The sequence below is a fragment of the Cavia porcellus genome, unplaced genomic scaffold, assembly GCF_034190915.1.
Source record: "Cavia porcellus strain 051 isolate PalLab524CR breed Dunkin Hartley unplaced genomic scaffold, mCavPor4.1 scaffold_6, whole genome shotgun sequence".
NCBI classification, from domain to species: domain Eukaryota; kingdom Metazoa; phylum Chordata; class Mammalia; order Rodentia; family Caviidae; genus Cavia; species Cavia porcellus.
The window spans coordinates 105,605,443-105,622,452 of record NW_026947489.1 but is presented as its reverse complement, the minus strand read 5'-3'; the positions used below and the strand labels follow the sequence as shown (position 1 = coordinate 105,622,452).

General features: G+C 39.1%; 1 protein-coding gene across 9 annotated transcripts in view; it reads right to left on the bottom strand.

Moving 5' to 3' along the window:
- Positions 1-48: 48 nt before the first annotated feature.
- Positions 49-17,010, bottom strand: part of Sirt3 (sirtuin 3) — a 26,501-nt gene continuing 9,539 nt past the window's right edge. For 6 of the 9 annotated variants that reach the window (XM_004999545.4, XM_063252025.1, XM_003461299.4 and 3 more), the window contains 3 exons: positions 7,310-7,471; positions 2,591-2,800; positions 49-1,180 (listed from right to left, as the gene is read on the bottom strand). In XM_004999545.4, coding sequence (XP_004999602.1) covers positions 1,160-1,180; positions 2,591-2,800; positions 7,310-7,471 — 393 coding nt within the window. In that variant the 3' untranslated portion in view covers positions 49-1,159. Of the gene's footprint in view, positions 1,221-2,590; positions 2,801-7,263; positions 7,472-17,010 lie in introns of those variants that run through there. The other 3 variants (XM_063252022.1, XM_063252024.1, XM_063252023.1) reach the window with 3 other exon arrangements.

Below are 17,010 nucleotides of genomic sequence, written 5' to 3'. Positions count from 1 at the left end.
TTAAATAGAAACTAATTTTTTCAGAATTCAATGCTTTTATCATGCATCTTTTGTCATCAGCAAGGAACAAGGTCACGAGACTCCCTTCTGTTGCATCTATTAGTTAAGTCTGTCTTTCTTAGCTCTGGCCTACTGCAGGACTGCTTACAGACAGGTGCTTCAACACAATGCCAAGGAGGAGGACATGCACACAGCTGTGAGTTCTGCCAGGGCCAGCAAGGTTTCCCAGGAAGTGATGCCCTCCATATGGATAGAACTGACTTTGGTACCATTATAGCAAGAGGTACTGGGTGAGGAGGGAAGTGCCAGACAGACTATGTGGAGGAATACCAGGCATGGTGGTGCATGCCTGTAATCCCACCACTTGGGAGGTTGAGGCAGGAGGACCACTGCAAGTTTGAAGCTCGCCTGAGCTAATGAGTTCAAGGCCAGCCTGAACTATCCAGTGAGACCCTGTCTCAAAATTAAAAAGAAATCTGGAGGAGTCAGGCATGAACATCTCAGGGTAAAATCAAATGGACAGCCAGCAGAGAGGAGATGAGCGCTCTCATACGAGGCCAATTTAAGCATGAATTCAAGGGTAGACGTACTCAGTCCTGACTGTGCTAGAAGGGGAAACTCATACCCTGAAGGTTCGTTCCACTTTGCATAGGCCTTATCAACACTTGTTATCAATTTGAGGAGACAAAAACAATTATGCACCTACCTACTGTTGACAGTAAAATTATTTCATGTGAGAATAAAGGATAAGACTCTAAAAACAATCCAACTGCAGAGAATAACATGCTAGAAGACCCTAGTATATCACCTGAGCCCAAGCTGAGCATCTCAGCAGATATGCCACGCTGACCTACAGACAGCCCAGGATTCCAGTTGTCCTAAAAGGTCATCTTCACAACAAAATATTTTACAATGAGTGTCAGCAGAGTAAAGAGCTGAGCACACAAACATGACAGCTGCCAGGCAACCTTGGCCAGGTGGCCCCAAGCACAAACAGGTCCTTCCCAGCACACATCCTGATGCAGCCTCAGGCCTCCATGCTACCTCAGGCTGCATGTTGTGGTTTGGCCAAGATTTCTGAGTCTTCCTAGGCTGTCTTCAGAAATGGGATGTAGATCTCCTGTGTAACTTGTTTCCTGAACATGAGGCAGTCATTCTTCTATCTGTCTTGTCCATCCAGCTGGAACAGAGAAGAGATAAGTTGCTGGCACATCTCAGGCCTGGATCAAACATAACAGAAAACAAAATATTTCATGAAACAGAAACTTTTCTCCTTGTCAATGAGCAAGTTAAGAGATCGCAACAGGCCTAGTGGAACAGGACTAATCTTCATTCCAAGGGATTTTAAATACCATGTACTGCTTACATGCTCAAAAACCTTCACTGTTTAGAAACGTAGCCCTGTGGATGGCAACTTTTTTTTTAAAAAATGAAATCATAACCCATTTTACCTAAATTTCAGAAACTAAGAAACAGTACAGGTAAAATCCTATAGGACCACTTCCAAAAATCCGTAAGGGCCTACACTGTTTTTACATAAATAGAAATCAGAATCAGGAAACCTCACAAGCCTACTAACATGATCTACCAAGACCTCTACTGCCCTGGGAACTAGTCAGAGGACATATGCCTCAATGAGCTATATTTTGTTGTCTAGATTCTCCTTCCATCACAAAGTAAGCCACATGTAACATTCTTGTCTGTATTCCTATACAGTAAGATGAAAAATGACACCAATCTACATCTTAGCCCGAAGAACCAGACTTCAAAAAGAAAGTCAAAACATTGATAGTAATGTCTAACAAGCAGAAACAGTTAATGCTAAGTCTACTATCCTTAATAAGTTTTGTATTCATTATTGGTTCAGTCTGGGTATCAAATCAGACTGTAATCAGAGGGTGGGGACTTTTGCCAGTGGAGATAAAGGAGAGTGCTAGCCATGGTCATGAAGCAGGCACAGCTGGAGACAAAGGTGAGAGTTGGGGTTTCCTGAGATATCTGACTTGGGGGACAAGAACATCAATTGCAATACATTATGAAATCTGGCCAGTATTGTTACCGGTCTATAACCATAGAACTAGAGTTCAGATGCAAAAGCTACTTCCTGTAGAAACTATCCCTGATTGCTAAAGCTAAACATGTTCATGATTTTCACAGAAACCTGCATTTTTCTGTGATTTCACTTGATTCTGGGAGGTGTAAAATCTATAAAAAAAGTCTCAGGTTTTCTCCTCAGTTGGTAACAGTAACTCACACTGACTTCTCAAAATCTGGTTCAAGCTTCATCCCTAATGATGCAGAGAATTTCAGTTGTCCAGAAGTCTCAAAAGGGAGCTATGCAATTGCTTCATTTTAGAAGCAAAAAGCAGGGGTCTGTGGGGTAACAAGAACTACCTAGAACCCATCTTTCCTCAGTTACTATTCATTGTGAACCTTTACAGAATGTGGCATCAGTTTGCTCCTTTCTTAGTGCTGGCAGTGAGTCCAGCTCAGAGCTGAGTACAAAACGAATAGCAATACCAGCAATTAGTGCTCTGGCCAACAGGGCTTCACGGAGAGTGGAACAGACCCCAGCACTTTGTGGCATTACCTTTCTAGTTTCCCGCTGAACAAGGTCCTGCAACTCTTTTGTCCAGCCCAGAAGTTCCACCAGTCTTTCCACACTGTGAACCACATCGCCCAGCTGAACCACATCTCTGCTTCGAGGACGCCAAGCAAAGGTTCCTACTAGGTCCCTGTTGATGAGTAGTCGAGGCACAGAGGCACCTACCGCCTCAGACAAGCTGGCAAAAGGTTCCACCTGAAAAACAGCACAAATGTAAAGACATGGTCCACCCCCATGAACCACCATCAGTTTTATGATGCCACAGCCACAGAGGCCTTGAGAGGTAGACCAGGGTCAGACTCTGGGAGGTAAGGACCTTTCCACTTGGTCTGAATGGCCTCCCAGGCCTCCCTTTCCTCCTCCTCTCCTGCTCCATTTGCCTTAGCCTCTCACCCCTCCTGCCATACTGCACTCTGTCTTCAAGCATCAACCTTCTGCCTTTCCTGCCCACCCCACTACATGGCCCCTGCTGGCAGCCTCTGCTATACTTGTCTCCCACCTGGCAGAGGAGCCAGAGCCCCTGCAGGATCCTAACATGCCCAAGAACTGAGGACTGTCCCACATCCTATCATTACCAGCAGAAGCCAAGGAGGCCTAATGCCAAGCCATCAGGCTTCTACACAAGCTCTCAAATGGAAGTTTCTTTCATGAGTAAAAATGTTTTTAAAAGGGTAAATTAGATGATAACAAAACTAGGAGGAAAGTTATTAATTCCCAGCTTTCACTGAGAAAGTTTCAAATGGATTAAAGATTTACATGTTCTTGAAGAAAATAGGCTTTACAGGTAAGGGTGTAAAAGTTTTTAGACATAACTAAAGTCAAATAAGACAAAGGAAATCAACAGACTTGTACTGGGAATTGAACTCACCACCTCACATATACCAGGCAAGTGTTTGAACTGCTGAGCTAAGTCCCTAGACTGGAAATCAAGATTTCACTATGAAAATATTGTCACTTTGGTATCAACATAAACTATCAGAGAGAATTTTAAAATGTAAAAAAACTTCTATGAGTTTATTTCTGATAAACTAATTCATAAACATGTAATTTATAAAAATTTATGTTGCTAATTTATAGCGTAATGAAAAATGGGAGATATCAATATGTAATCCAAATGCAATCCAAAGAAAGGAAAACAGAAGTAACAAATGAACATGAAAAGAGGAATTTCACTCTTACAGAAACCCAAAATGTTTTTCACAGGTTTTTTGTTTTTTGGTGGTACCGGGGATTAAACTCTTAACCTCACACTTGCCAGGCAGACCTCTTAGGCCACTGAGCTAAATCCCCAGCCCCTCTAACAGTATTTTTTTCACAAATAGTTTAAGTATTTCACTTATAACTGAGTTTGTTAAAACTATATAATGAAAGTATACAAAGTACAACCGTTTTCTTCTAGATTAAAGTCAGAGGGACTCATTAATAAGGAATCTTCAAAAGTTAATATTGCAGAAATTTCTCAAAGTCATTGATCAGAACATCTGTCTCTGAATATTACCTTACTTTGAAAAGTGTTGGCATACATTTAAACTCAAGCTTTCAAAATAAGCTACAGTTAAGAAACCACAGTATCCTTAATCAAATTAAAACAATGTTAATAGCACTTTCCAGAAACAAGAATGGGTGAAACAAGGCATTTTGTAAAATGTGGTTCCAAACAGGTCACAGTAAAACATAAAGGTATATTCACTTCCACTGCAAAACAGAGGTTATTTTCTGTCTCTCAGTATCTTAAGTTTCTTTTTCCCATTGCTGAGACAAAATACTTAGCATCCAAAGTTAAAGGAGGAAATGTTTGTTTCGGCTGACAGTTTATAGAGTTCAGTTCATAGCTGGTTGGTTCTGAGGCAAGGTGGTATGGCAGAGAGGCATCTCAGTTCATGGCAAGCAGAAGATAGCACGAGCAAGCAAGCAATGAATCTCTTTCTGTCCCTTACACTTTATCCAGGCTATTCACTCTTAGGGCAGACAACACACTTATCCTGAAGCCTAGCATTTCATCCTTGATCCCAGTAGCACATACCCTAGATTCAGCCACCTTCAAAAAGCCTCACCTGTGACTGAGCCTTTGAAGGGGACATCTAGGTACAACTCATAGCACCCATCCTTGGAAACAAGGTGAAGAACAGCATACGAGCTTAAGGTAAAAGGTTACCAAAACAAAGCTCAATCAGTTAGACACCTTGGAAGAGTGTTTATATGAACCTGACCAAGGATCTGAATTTTGTATTTACTGATGCAAACAAAGGTGAAGGTGGTTCCTCCTAAGCAGCAATGCTGCCAGGGCCTAACCCATTCTGTGCTCATCTATGTTATGCTTCCCAGCATAACCTACTATAGGGAAATCTTTTTCCTTTACAGCTTCAGTGTCCAGGGAGCTCTCTGATTGTGTCAATAAAATGAGTGCTGACTCATGGGGTATTTTAAGGCCTGGAGTTAAAGTATTTTCCTAACATCTCAAGAGTCCATCTGTCAATGACTTATCCAATTTGTTTTAATTTCTCACCGTGCATTTGAAGACCCAGGACTACAGACGTTTGATATATCATCATGATCACACTTAATGTCCATCCTAACTTATGATTTATATTCTATGCCTGGAAACAGTCCCTATATTTGACAATAATACTTACACATAAAATAATCTACTATTACAATTTAAATGGTCACAAACATGATCTTCTATAATCAAACAAATGTTTTTAACCATAATTGTTGTCTCACACACACTGTTTTTAACCAGTCACACTGACTAAAGACAGATCATTTTGGTATTGTTGAAGATATGAAAATATGGCCCCCCTTCCCCAGAAAGAATGGCTGTCATCAAGAAATAAACCATTAACGAATGCTGGCAGGGCTGTGAGAAAAATGGAACTCTTCCTCATTGTTGGTAGGTATAACCACTGTGGAAATCAGTGTGGAGATTTCTCAAAAAACTAGCATTGGTGATCCCATTCAATCCAGCTATTCCCCTTCTGGTCATTTTCCCAGGAGAGCCAAAAACATCATGCCACAGCAATATATGTGCACCCCTAGCACAATTAGTGATAGCTAAATCTTGGAAGCAACCAAAATGCCCATTAACTGTGGAATAGATAAAAAAGATGTGATATGTTTATACAATGAAGTATTAAAGAAGGATATACTGAAGGATAAACTGAAGGTTTTCATAGGTAAGTGGATACAAATTGAGACCATACTCATAAGTAAAGTATCAGATTCACATATATAAATATTGGATTGTTTCCCTAATGTAAAAAAACTGAGCAAATAAGAGTAAGTAAGTTCCAAAATGTACAACAGATACTGTGAAAATGAAAAGGAATGAAGGGAAGGAATTGGGATAGGGGAAAGGAGAAAAGAGAGAAGGAAAAAAGATTTTATGTATGCGTGTGTGTGTGTGTGTGTGTGTGTGTGTGTGTGTGTGTTTACAAGATACATAATTATACACTATTCTTAGTTCATCAAAAAGAGCAGTTTGTGCTTTCACTGACTGACTGATCACTTTTTTCATGCCTAAATCTTGTAATCTGAAAAACTACTTTGAAGATAACAATATACAATATATTATTTCCTATTGTTTTGAAATTTGGTATCATTGTTTTTATTCTTTCTTGTTTTGTTTTTAAAAGAAATACAGCCCCTCTTATATTCCTTATGGTCCCTCATATATTCCTTATGTGCATCTGCAGACCTGTCCACCAAGAAATGCAGGCCACAACCTTGGATCCTGTGGGCATCCTGCATGCCAATGAGCCCTCTGCCCTGCTGGCTTGGCTTGGCTTGGCCACCAGCCAGCACCATGCAATCACCATGGGCAACTCCTCTGCTAGCCGAACCTTGTGTCCCAGTCATAACACAGCAACCACAGTTGGTCCAACATGAGTTGGAATAGTGCCCTTTCTTGGTGCCCTGTCATTTCCTTGGTCCTGCCATCCTTGAGTGCTATGTAACACCTCTGCCAGACCCCCTCCACTCGGAAACCCTCACATCCAGTACTATTTAGTGACAAAACACACAGAGCCATCAAGTCTGTACTGCAACCTACTTGCCTCCCAGGTTCCCTGTCCTGCCTACTATGTCTGTTGTAAGCACCAAGATAGGACCATGCTCACAGTAGGTAGTAACATGGATATTCTGAGCACCCAGCCAACCCTGGGACTCAGTAACCAGCTAGCCCCTAAGCACAAGGCTCCCTGGTCCTTCTGCTCCTTGCTGCCTATATCTAGTCAAGTACTAGCTCATTTCATGGTCTTGTTTCTTACTATCATATCCTTTAGAAATCTGGCATTCAGACCCAGATATAGAACAGCTGCTTAGACATATTCTGTGGGCATCTCCCAGGCACTTCACCAATATACAGAGCCCAGCTCAGGATCCTCGCTCCTAATACTCCTAGCTAACCCAAGACTAAGCCATACACCACCCTTGCCTTCTGTAGAACTAGCATCTAGTTCCCAGGCCCAAGGGTCAGCTGTGTCCCTGGCTTAGTCCCCTCAGGTTTATCACTGTTTCTAGCATGGTACCAGTCTTCCTGGTCTGGCCTGAACAGCTAGCCTTTCACTTTCTACCCTTCCCTCTTCCCTCCCCAATCTCCTATACAGCCTACAGCGCCAGCTGTATGTACATATCAGCACCCAATGGGAGGTACCTACCTCCTCCCCATCCTTTAGCCCACCACCTACAGTTCTTCTGACAAACCTCCAGGGAGGTCCCAAGGATGAGTAGCAGATCCGCCATGGGGAAATCAAGCACATGTAACAAGAACCTCTCAGGCAGCGGCTCCCCAAAGAACACAATATCAGGCTTCACGATACCAGCGCAAACTGGGCAGCAGGGCACCCTGTCCATCATCACATCAGCCTGGGGATGAAAAAGAAGGTTGATCCAAAGAAAAGCTCCTTTAGGAGGAAAAAGCAACAACATCTCAAAGAAGTTTCAAACATACACAAAAGCTGACAGTTTATTATCACGTGCCCAACTTCACCAATTAACATTTTGCCAACTATTTCACATAATCCAATTTTTTTTTTTTAGCACACATTTTATTTATTTATTTTTTGTCTTTTTCCTTTTTATTGGTACCGGGGATCGAACCCACGACTGCCTGCTTGCCATGCAGGCGCTTATGCCGCTGAGCCAAATCCCCAGCCCAATCCAAAATTTTTCAAAGCATGGTGCTATATTTAAAGGATATCCTATATACCACAAGGTTTCACCTCCGAATTTTCCCTCAAGTTCCATGTGTAATCTCACTCTGTACTTGTGTAGCATCAAGAGCATACCAGAGGGTCTGCTGTGCTCAAATAGTGCTCTGTGGACATCTGGCCCACATTCAAGGGCAGCATGAAGCTCGTGCCTGGGTTAAGCTGTAATTGACCACTTTAGCTCTGGAAGACATTCAGTCAGCTTCAGCTCACTGGCTGGCACTGACAGGAGTAACAATACTTGTGAAAGATTGCTTCTTTTCAGGCCAAGATAAAGCAGGTAACAATTATTAATGGACCCTGAACCAATACCTTGGGAAAGATGAGGATGGAGGAAAGGAGGAAGATACATGGTTTCAAATAAATCTTTATGACCAATGGGATTTGTTTCAGGAAGTTGAATCCAAAAAGAATAAGCAGAAATAATTACCACAAGAAAGAGACCCACCAAGCACTTGAGACTTTATCAGCCTCAAGCAATAAAATGGTGCATATTTTATTTTTATTTATTTATTGGTACCACAAATCAAACTCATGACCTCGTACTTGCTGTAGCAGGAGTTATGCTGCTGAGCTACATCCCTGGCCCAAAATGGTGTATATTTAAATTAAAAAAAAAAATTCACAAGCTTAAAATATCTATTAAGAATATTATTGGAAACTACTAAAAATTTGATTGATGAAATAAAGCAAAGAGAACTAAAAATAAAAAGTAAACAAAATTAAAACTCAACGGAAGGACTTTATTCTCTACAGTGGAATTGGGTGTTAATGAGCTGGACACAGGGGAAACCACCAGAATGTAACACAAACAGGAAGAAGGGTGGCCACTACTGTCAGAGAGCAGGTGTAAAGCACATCTGCTCAGATAGCCATGAAACTAAGGGCAAGGGGCAGAGCTGACCAGCATTGGAAGAGGTAATAGCTGAGGGTTATCCAACAACTATGAAAAATCCAACGTGAAGAGGTCCTACATGTTTTAGGGAGAATAAATAAAAAGCACTGCATATGAAGACAAAACACAGTGAAACTGCAAACCCCAAAGGAAAAAAGTTTTAAAAATATACACAAAGCTGCTATCAACGAATTCTAAAATTTATATATAAAAAGGCAAAAAATCCAGCACAATATTGAATGAGGAAAACAAAGTCAGAGAACAGATACTTCCCAGTACCAAGACTCACTATGGAGCTAAAGGAATCAAGACTGTGATACTAGTGAAATAACAGATACAGCGATTAACAAAACAGCAGAGAAGCAAAGTGACAGAAACAAATACCTCAAATAATCTTTGTTTGTTCTGTTTTGTTTTGTTTTTTGAGACAGGGTCTCACTATTTACCCCAGGAAGTCCTTGAACTCACTATGTCACCCAGGCTGACTTCAAACTCACAGCAATCCTCCTGCCTCAGCCTCCTGAGTGCTGGGATTACAGGAGAACGCCATCACTCCCAGCTATCAACTAATTTTAGGAGCAAAGCACCTCAATCAAAAAAAACTTTTTAAAAGGGGGTACTGGGGATTGAATAAAGAGCCTCCTGCATGCTATGCAAGTGCTGTTACACTGAATTACATCTCTAGTTCTCTTTAGGGTCTCATTAAATTGTACAGATTGGCCTCTAGCTTCTACCCTCCTGACTCAGCCTTAAAGTAGCTGTGGGATACAGGCATGTGCCATAGCATCCGGTTAGATGTTCCAAGAAACAGTGCTGGAACAAATTGTTACTGGATGTCTGCATACAAAGAAACAAACATACAAACAGACTTAACATATGCCACAAAAATTAACTCAGATCCAAGATCCAAATATAAAAAGTAAAACGAACTCCTCCTCTTCCTCTTCCTTCTGTTTCTTTTACTTTCTTTCTTTTTTTGATCTTTTTGACAGAGGGTTTCACTATGCAGTTCAAGCTAATCTTGAACTCACTTTGTACCCCACATTGGCCTCAAACTTGCAGCACTTCTCCTGCCTCAGCCTCTAAAGTGCTGGAGTTACAGGCATGTACCATGACACTCAGCAAAAAAAAAAACTTCTATAAGATAATATAGGAGAAACCCTAACTAACAATCAGTATGGCAATGACCTGTTACATACGGCACCAAAAACACAACTGATAAAAGAAGTAACTGCCAAATATGATGGCACACTTCTGTAATCCCAGCACTCAGCAGGCTGAGGCAGGAGGACTGCCACAAGTTCAGGGTCATCCTGAACCATTAGTGAGACCCTGTCACCAAAAAAAAAAAAAAGAAGGAAAGAAAAGAAAGAACTGATGTTGAAATTTATTAAAATTAAAAGCTTCTGCTCTGTGAAGACATTGTCAAGAGAATGAGAAGATAAACCACAGGCTAGGGAAAAATATTTGCAAAAGATATATCGATAAAGAATTATTAAATAAACAATTTAAAACTCAACTGTAAGTAAACAACCCAATCAAAAAAATAGGAAAACACATGACCAGAAACCTCTCTATATAGATTACAAGCATATGAAAAGATATTCAACATGATAAGTCTCAGGGAAATGCACATTAAAACAGGGAGACACCACACGCCTGTTAGAATGACCAAAGTCCAGAACACTGACAATACCAAGTGCTGACAAGGAAGCAACAGGAAGCCACAGGAAGTCTCTCTAACTTCTGCTGGGAATGTAAAATGTTATAGCCACTTTAGAAGACAGTGTGATGGTTTCTTACAAAACTAAGCATTTAAATACAATTTAAATTAATTAAGTTTATCAGATCATTTTAGGTTTACATAATGATCATATTCATCATAGGGAATTTGTACATGCACATGATATATCTTGATTCTTTTGGTTCCCATCCCCCTATCCTACTATCAACCCTTCCTTATAAAACTAAACATAATGCACCATCTGCTTTGTTTGTGTCTGGATGTACCCCAAAGCCTCATGCAGTCATGGGCGCAGGCTTCTAAAGTTTGTGATTGACTCATGGTCCAATGCTGGGATTATGGATATCAGTGCTATACCCAAATGGGTGTGGCCTACATACAATGTAAGGGACAGAAAGAGCCTTCTCTTGTGCTCCTCTCCTTTTGCTCTTGTTGCTTTTTCTGTCTTCTGCTGCCATAAACTGTTGTTTCTCTGCCATGTGCCACTCTGCCTTGGAGCCAGTTGAGTACAGCTGAAACCTCTACAAACTGTGAGCTAAATAAACCTTTCCTTCCTTCATTTTTGGTGTCAGGTACTTTGTCTCAGTAATGAGAGACAAATAATCAAAATACCAACCAGCAATTATGCTCCTTAATATTTGCTGAAAGAACTTGAAAACATGTATCCATGCAAAACCTGCACATGAATATTTACAGAAACTTTATTTATAGCTGCCAAAACTTGTTGAAATTTACTAAAATTTCAAGATGCCTTTCAATAAGCATTCAAGATGCCTTTCAACCGGTGAATAGAGGTTGAAGCAGAAAGACTGCTTCATGGCCAGCCTGGGGATTGAACTCACGACTGTGTGCTTGCAAGGCAGGCACTTATGCCGCTGAGCTAAATCCCCAGGCCCTTTTCTCTTTCTCTTTGTTTGAAACAGGAGACCCTATTTCAAACAAAATAGCACCAGGCATGGTGGTGGCATGACTGTAATCCAAGCACTTGAGAGGTTGAGGCAGAAGGACTGCCATAAGTTCAAGGCCAGCCTGCACCACATAGTGAGACTCTGTCTCAATCAAAACAAAAATGTGTGTGTGTGTGTGTGTAAACTATGTTATATTTAGAAAATGTAATATCACTCAGTACTAAAATGAAATGAACTATTAAGCCATGAAAAGACATGGAAGAAATTTAAATGCTCATTGCTAAGTAAAAGAAGCCAACATGAAAAGTCTGCATACTATGTGATTTCAATTCTATGACATTCTGGAAAAGACAAAACAATGGAGACAGCAGAGGTCACTGGATGCCAGGAGCTGGGAACACACAGGGATGAACAAGTGGAACACACAGGACCTTCAGGACAGTAAGTCTACTCTGGATGTTACTGGTAGATACATGTCATTACACATTTGTCCAAACAAGTTCAGCACACCAAGAGGAAATACAAATGTAAATAATGGACTCTAGTGATAGTCATGTGTCACCATGGGTTCATGCACTGTAACACAAATCCCACTCTAACAGAAGATGCTGTATATATGTGGGAAAGAGAATATCTAGAAACTGTCTATACTTTCAACTCAAGTTTGTTGTGAACTTGACTAACACTCTCTAAAAAAGTAAGCCCAGGGAAATTAGAATGGAAGAGTAGAAGACAGAAACAAGTCACTACCTCTTTCAGACCTGGAATTCAGACATCTGGAAATTAACTTAGCGAAGAGAAAGAGAAAAGAACCTGGGGATTTAGCTCAGCGGCATAAGCGCCTGCCTTGCAAGCACACAGTCATGAGTTCAATCCCCAGAACCGATAAAAAGAAAAAAAAAAAAAAAGAGAGAGAGAGAGAAGAGCTCTGAAAATCAAGAAAAAGCTCGCAGGAAAGCTAAATTTCATGGAGAAATCAAAGGCAACACAGAGAAAAGAATGCCAACTTTGGTTCCTCAGGAGAGGGTCCTGCTTCCATAAATACAAAGTAAACATGAGAAGGCAAGCAGCCCCAGTACTGAACAATGGCAGTGCTATCCCCAAGAAAAACCCATGGTTATTGTAAACTGAAAATACAGTGTGGGGTGTTACACCAAAAGTGACTCCTACTTGCATAGCAGGCTAAAGTTGGAGAAGCCACCCAGTACAAAATCCCCCACATTTAGGAGTGGAATAATCAGAAGCCATTGTTATAAAGGGTCTACTGTCCAAGACTGAGCCATTCCTGGAATCAGAAGTCACAGACCAATCACACTTCAAGGTCTCTGGGTCACTCTTCTACAGTGACTGGGTAGGAAACAGCCATAAAAAAGTCACAAAACGAAGCAAGCTAGGAACTGACTCACACTGAGAAGTTCAAACAGCAGCAGGCTCAGGCCACAAAATTCATAGGTTCCATCCTCTAGGTGAAAAGCTAGGCTGACGACATGTGATATTCTAAGAAACTGGCTTTAAAAGAGAATTGAGGCCAGCAGACTGCTTGGCTCCCTTGCTGCCTTCTTTCAACACAGAACTCAACGAATGTGATCAAGAATATGCCTCTTCTTGGATCTCTGCCGCATTCTGGCCATACAATAGGTCTCTGTGTGTACCTTACAAGACCCACAAGCCGCAAAATTGGAATCAGCAGTGACTCAGTAAATACAGAAGGGTACAAACCCAGAAAGCCTCTGGAGAGGACACTGCCCTGAGGTAAACAACATACCACAGAATGACTCTGCCCAGCAGAAAAGGTAGGCAGGCCTTTGCATTCACACAGCAAAAAATGTGGAAACAGGTCCTGTTTCGACTTGACTTACTCTTTCTCTCCCATATCTGGCGAATTCTAATACTACAAGCCCTGAAAAGAAACTACCATCCAAACACTTCAATGCAGAAAATTCTCATTGAATTTTCTCAGCTCATTTTTATTTACCTTTTTGCTTTTGTTTTTTGGTGAAGAGGTATTTTTTAATCTCCATGTCTTTGTATAGTTTCTGTAGTTTCTTTTGCTGTTGACTTCTAATTTTGTTTCATTATGATCTGATGAGATGCAAGAATTTATTATATTTGTTAATGATTGGTTTATAGCTCTAAATATGACCCACTTTGAAGAATGTTCCATGAGCTGCTGAAAGGATGTGTTGTGTAGTTATTGGATGGAATGTTCTGTAGACACCTGTTTTGATTTGTGTTGTAGTTTTTCTGATGCTTCTCTGTTGATTCTTTTGTCTGATGACTTTTCTCAACTGTCTAGTGACAGTGAAGTATTGAAGTCATCCACTATTATTTTATTGGAACTTACATGTCCTTTTATGTTAGGATTGTTTGTTCTAATAGTATTAAGATACACTGTGGAATTTTTTACTGGGATTGCACTAAATCTGTTAAATTTTGGAAGTATCACAATTGTCACTATGCTGCTTCTTCCTATACAAGTACAAAGGATATCTTTCCATTTTCTGATATCCTCTTTGATCTTCTTTTTGGGAATACTGTAACTTTTAACATAAAGGTCTTTTACTTTTTTAATTAGACTGATTCTTAGGTATTTCATTTGTTGGATGCTACTGTGAAAGGTGTCATTTCTCCAATTTCCCTCTAAGTGAGTTTGTTATTTTTGTACAGGAATGCTGTTGATATTTGAGTGTTGACTTTGAATCCAGATATGCAATTGAATTTTGTTATTGAATCTAGAAGTCTTTTGATGGGGTTTTTGGGATTATATGAGTATCACATTATCAGCAAATAATGATAATTTAACTGCTTCCTTCCCCATCCTTATTCCTTGTATTCTTTCTCTTGTCTAGTTGCTCTGGCTAATATTTACAAAACTATATTCAATAGAAGAGGTGACAATGGACATTTTTGTATTTTTCTTGATTTTAGAGTAAAAGCTTTCAGTTTTTATCCAGTGTTATGATGTTGGCTGTTGGTTTGTCATAGATGGCTTTTTATCAGATGAGGTAAAGGCCAACTATTCTGATTTTCTGTAGGGTTCTTAAATGAATGAGTATTGGACTTTATCAAAAGCTTTTTCTACATCTATTGAAATGATCATGTGATCTTGTCTTTGGTTCTATTGATAAGGTGTATTACGTTTATTGATTTGCATATGTTAAACCATCCCTCCATTCCTGGGATGAATCCCAAATGGTCATGGCATATAATCTTCTTGATAACTTGTTGCATTCTATTTGCTAGGATTTTATTGAAGATTTTTGCACCTATGTTTATTAGGGAGATTGGCCTATGGTTCTCTTTTTTGACTAGGTCTTTTTCTGGTTTTGGTATCAGAGTAATACTTGCCTCCAGGAATGAGTTAGGGAAGACTGCTTCTCTTTCAACTTCATTAAAGAATTTAAGGAGTATTGGCATTAAATTTTCTCTAAGTTTCTTGTAGAATTCAGCCATGACTTCATCAGGACCTCATTTTTTCTTTGTTGGTAAGTTTTTAATTGCAATCTCAGTTTCATTAACTGATGTTAGATTATTCCGAATTTTTATATCTTCTTGATTCAGCTTTGGTAATTCATGTATTTCTAGGAATCTGTCCATTTCTTCTGTTTTCCGTTCTATGCAAATAAAGATTTTTGAAATAGATATTGATGATCTTCTGAATTTCCACAGGATTTGCAGGAATTTCACCCCTTTTCATTCCTCATTGCATAAATTTGAATTTTTTCTTCCTTTTTTAAGTTTGGCTAGGAGTTTATCAATTTTATTTACTCTTTCAAAGAAACAACTTTTCAATTCATTAATTCTTTATATTTTTTAGCCTCAATTGTGTTAATTTTTGCTCTGATCTTTATTTCCTTCCTTGTGGGAAGGAAATGGGCTTTGAGCTTGACTTGCTCTTTTTCTAGCAGCTTGAGGTATAACATTAAGTTGTTTATTTGCATGGGTTGCTTTCCTGAAATGAGAATTCACTGCTATAAATTTCCCTCTTAGGACTGTTTTCAGTGCATGCCACAGGTTTCAGTATATTGTATTTGCATTTTCATTTGATTGTAGATATTGTTTAATTTCTTCTTTAATTTCATCTGTGACTCACTGTTTTTTCAAGATGGTATTATTTAACCTCTATTTTTCATGGATTTCTTTGCAATTTCTTTTGCCATTAATTTACAATTTTATTGCACTATGAGCAAATAATACACATTGGATAATTTCAATTCCTTTGCATTTACTTAAGCATGTTCTGTGGGCTAATATATAGCCTATTTTAAAGAACATAATGTGTGCAGCTGAGAATGTGTATTCTGATTTTGTTGGGTGAACACTATGTAAACATCAATTTGTTCACAAGTTTGGTTCAGTTATGATTTTTCTTGCTGGTTTTTTTTTTTTTCATCTAGTTGATCCATCCCTTTGAGTCAATAGCGTGTTAAGGTCTCCTGTTATAATTATGTTATTGCTTATTTGATTTTTCATGTCCATTAATATTTGTCTTATATAGTTGGGTACTCCCACATGTGATACATATATTTTATGTTTATTATCTCTTCCTCTTGAATTTTTCCCCTAACAAGTATGAAGTGACCTTCTTCATTTCTTTCAGTCATTCTTGGTTTGAAATTTACATTGTCTGCAAACAGAATAGCTACCTCTACTTTTTTCTGGGTTACTATTGCATGGAGTATTGTTTTCCATCCTTTGACTTTCAGTCTACGTGTTTCTTTTTAAGTTAAATGTGTTGCTTGTATACAGCATATTGTTGGATCTTGTTTCTTGATCCATTCTGCCAATTTGTTTCTTTTGATTGGCCATTTATACTGACGGTTATAACTGATATGTATTGGCTTATCTTTGTCATGTTATTTTCCCACTGTTGGTTCCCTGGTTTTCCCCTTTAACTGCTTGTCCTACTGGTGGTTTCTGCCTGGTTGTTCATGGAATTGTGGTCATTTTTATCTCTGTCTAGAATATCTTTTAGTACTCTTCATATGGTTGGTTTGGTGGTCATGAATTTATTTAGTTGTTCTTTGCCATAGAAGTATCTTATTTCTCCATTAATTTTGAAAGACAGTTTTTCAGGGTACATCAATATGGGTTGGAAATTGTTTTCTTTTAGGACTTGAAATACTTTTCACTTCAAGCTCTTCTTGACTTGAGGATTTCTACTGAGAAGTCTGCTGTGGTTCTGATGAGCTTTCCTTTAAAAATGATCTGTTTCTTTTCTCTAACAGCTTTTAATATTTTGTTCTTGTGCTCCATTTCTGGGATCTTGATTATTATATGCCTTGGTGTAGATTTCTTTTGGTCAATGGCCAATTGGAGATCTATATACCTTACCTATCCGAATGTCAGATTCTGTTCTCCTGTTTGGAAATATTCTACTATTCTTTCTGCAAATGGTCTATGTTATTTATGTCATTTATGTTATTTATGTTACAGCTGCTTTTCACTGAAACATATCAGTCTTTTTTATTTTAAAGAGAAAAATACCATGAAAGTGATGCTACAGTTTCAAAACAGAATAATAATGATATATTGTACACTGATACATTGTGCATTATCTTCAAATTAGTTGCTCATATTACAAGATATAGCCATGAAAAATTGATCAAACAACACAAACACAAACCTTTCTTTTCAGTAAATAATAG